Source organism: Populus euphratica, unplaced genomic scaffold, assembly GCF_000495115.2.
Source record: "Populus euphratica unplaced genomic scaffold, PopEup_1.0 scaffold35.1, whole genome shotgun sequence".
Taxonomy (NCBI): domain Eukaryota; kingdom Viridiplantae; phylum Streptophyta; class Magnoliopsida; order Malpighiales; family Salicaceae; genus Populus; species Populus euphratica.
The window spans coordinates 100,163-102,786 of NW_011499860.1; the positions used below are offsets into that span (position 1 = coordinate 100,163).

Sequence of the window (2,624 nt, forward strand, 5' to 3'; positions counted from 1 at the left end):
GGGAGAGGTCATGATATGCAAAGAGTGTAAACACACAGAGTGAGGCCACAAAGAAAGGAGTGCTAAGATCTTGATTTTTTCAGCAGTTTCTTATACATATACATATAAAAATCATCTTTTATCTTCTTCAATTCAATCCCCCCCTCTAATACCCCGCTTCCCTGTGTACCCCTTTCTGTCAATCGTCTGTCTTTCAAAGAAAATCTAATTCGGGGCTTGCTTCTTCTGTTTTGGTGATTTTAAAGCTGAAATCTTTGTTTTAGAAAAGAAAACAAGCAAACCCTTGAAAAGGGTGAAAGCCAGGTGATTCAGAATAGAGATCCAGGTTGATTTTCTTTGTCCTCTGTTTCTTAGCTTTTTCTAATTTCATCAACTTGAAGGGTTTGTTTTTGGTCCCTCAAGGTTGGTTTTTTGTGCAAAAGAAACCTCTTCTATTATCTGGGTTTTTTTTCTTTTGTTTACAACACTAGGTAATTTTGCCAGCTCTTTAGTTTTGTTTCAAGTACTAATTAACAGGTATGGCAGCAGCTATAGATATCTACAACACGACAGCACGAGTTTTTTCAGATCCTTGTAGAGGAGAACTCATGGAAGCACTTGAACCTTTTATGAAAAGTGCTTCACCATCACCAGCTTCTACTTCTTATTCTTCACAGTCTCCTTCAACTTCTTCTTATTCTTTCTCTTCTTATCCTTCTTGCTATCACAACAATAGCTTCCCAGTCACTTCACATCCCAAGTTGGACCTTAACTTTTACACTCCGACGAGCACCCAGATGTTTTCTAATGGGTTCTCGGGTTATAACCAAATGGGTTTTGAGCAAACAGGTCCAATTGGGCTTAACCACCTTACCCCTTCACAAATCCTTCAAATCCAAGCCAAAATCCACCTCCAACAGCAGCAGCAGCAGATGGCAAATCATGCTCCCACATCACAGTTAGTCCATAACCAAAGGACTAGCAATTTCTTGGCTCCAAAACCTGTCCCTATGAAACAACAATCTGCTTCTTCTCCTCCAAAGCCAACAAAGCTTTATAGGGGAGTGAGGCAGAGACATTGGGGAAAATGGGTTGCTGAGATTAGACTTCCAAAGAACAGAACAAGACTCTGGCTTGGCACTTTTGACACAGCTGAGGAGGCAGCTTTGGCTTATGATAAGGCTGCTTATAAGCTGAGAGGAGAATTTGCCAGGCTCAACTTTCCACATCTTCGTCACCAAGGAGCTCATGTGTCTGGTGAATTTGGTGACTACAAGCCTCTCCATTCCTCTGTTGATGCGAAGTTGCAAGCAATTTGTCAGAGCCTGGGTTTGCAAAAACAGGGGGAAACAGGGGAACCCTGTTCTGTTTCTGATTCAAAGAAGACCGTTTCAGCTCCTTTGCAGGTGAAAATTGAAGATGATTGTTCTTTGCAAGGAGAATTGAAAAGGGAGTTTGAGAATCTCGGAGATGAGGAATTTAAAGTGGAGATCCCATCACCCTCACGAGCTCTATCTGATGAGTCATTGGCTGGTTCTTCTTCACCAGAATCTGAGATTTCTTTCTTTTTCTCTGATTCTTTACAATGGAACGGGTTTGAGAATTTTGGTTTGGAGAAGTATCCTTCAGTTGAGATTGACTGGTCATCTATCTAAGTTCTAAATTATTATTATGTAATCTTTGTTTCCTTTTTTCTTTCTCTTTTCTAGGTGTCTTTCAGTAGCTTCTGCAATGAATTTTTTTAGCATTTGCAGAAGTGCTGCTAGTGGGGGAGTCGGTCAGTTTTAGGAGTTTTTATTTATCATGCTGTTAATATGTAAGAGTAGGGTCGTCTCTTTCTATCCCTGGCCTAGCTGGTACTTTTTTTCCTTGCTTGGCCATGGAGGAGTTTCTGTCTGGTTCGTGTTTTTAGGTCAGTCAGTGTAATTAAGCACCTGTCTTTGAATATATCAATCCAACTTTGTATTCTGTAAAAATATGATGGCCATGTGATGATGTTTTGGTTTAACTTTGTGGTTCTCAAATGTTTTTATGCAAATCCTTTTTCCTTTCAACAGATTCACATGGTACGTGTAGATGGTAATGTTTGGATTCTTGCCATCTCTTGGTGAATTTTAAGGGAAGAAATGGTAAATAAAATAGGATTTGAAAGTTCTTAGGAATATTTCATTAAAATTATGCTTTTAGAATAACAATGTTAAGAATATAAATCTTCTGCGAATATTTTTTTTTGAACTAATATTCCTTTTTTCTCATGAGTCTGGGAAATAAAAAGAAATTAAATTTTTTAACAATTTATTTCTTAAATTAGATGAAAATAGTATTTTACATTTACATATGGATTCAATGCTTATTTCTCTACAATTATTTGTATTTTTCTTTTGTTTCAATTATGTTATTTGGTGTTCGATTTGTTGTCTCGGGACAAATGTGTTGCTGTTGAAAGGAAAAAAAAAGAAAACAATAAACAATATTATTTTTGAGATGTCCGTTGTTTTTTTTTTTTTTAAATAATGTTAAGTTTATGTTATAACTTTATAATAAAAAAGGACTATTTTCTAAAAATAATATATTTTGGATAACAACACCATATACTCCATATATTATATTTCTATATATGCAAGATATCTTAAGCCTTCAAAGGA

General features: G+C 36.4%; 1 protein-coding gene across 1 annotated transcript; it reads left to right on the forward strand.

The window, feature by feature from the left end:
* Window positions 1-1,955, forward strand: LOC105124447 (ethylene-responsive transcription factor RAP2-4-like). Its single transcript, XM_011024467.1, has one exon. It carries the CDS (start codon window positions 519-521, stop codon window positions 1,632-1,634), a length of 1,116 nt encoding a protein of 371 aa, XP_011022769.1. The 5' UTR covers window positions 1-518; the 3' UTR covers window positions 1,635-1,955.
* Window positions 1,956-2,624: the final 669 nt, after the last annotated feature.

Bases quoted from the DNA above. Each gene is read 5' to 3' on its own strand.
- LOC105124447 (XM_011024467.1), top strand. From the start codon at position 519: ATGGCAGCAGCTATAGATATCTACAACACGACAGCACGAGTTTTTTCA.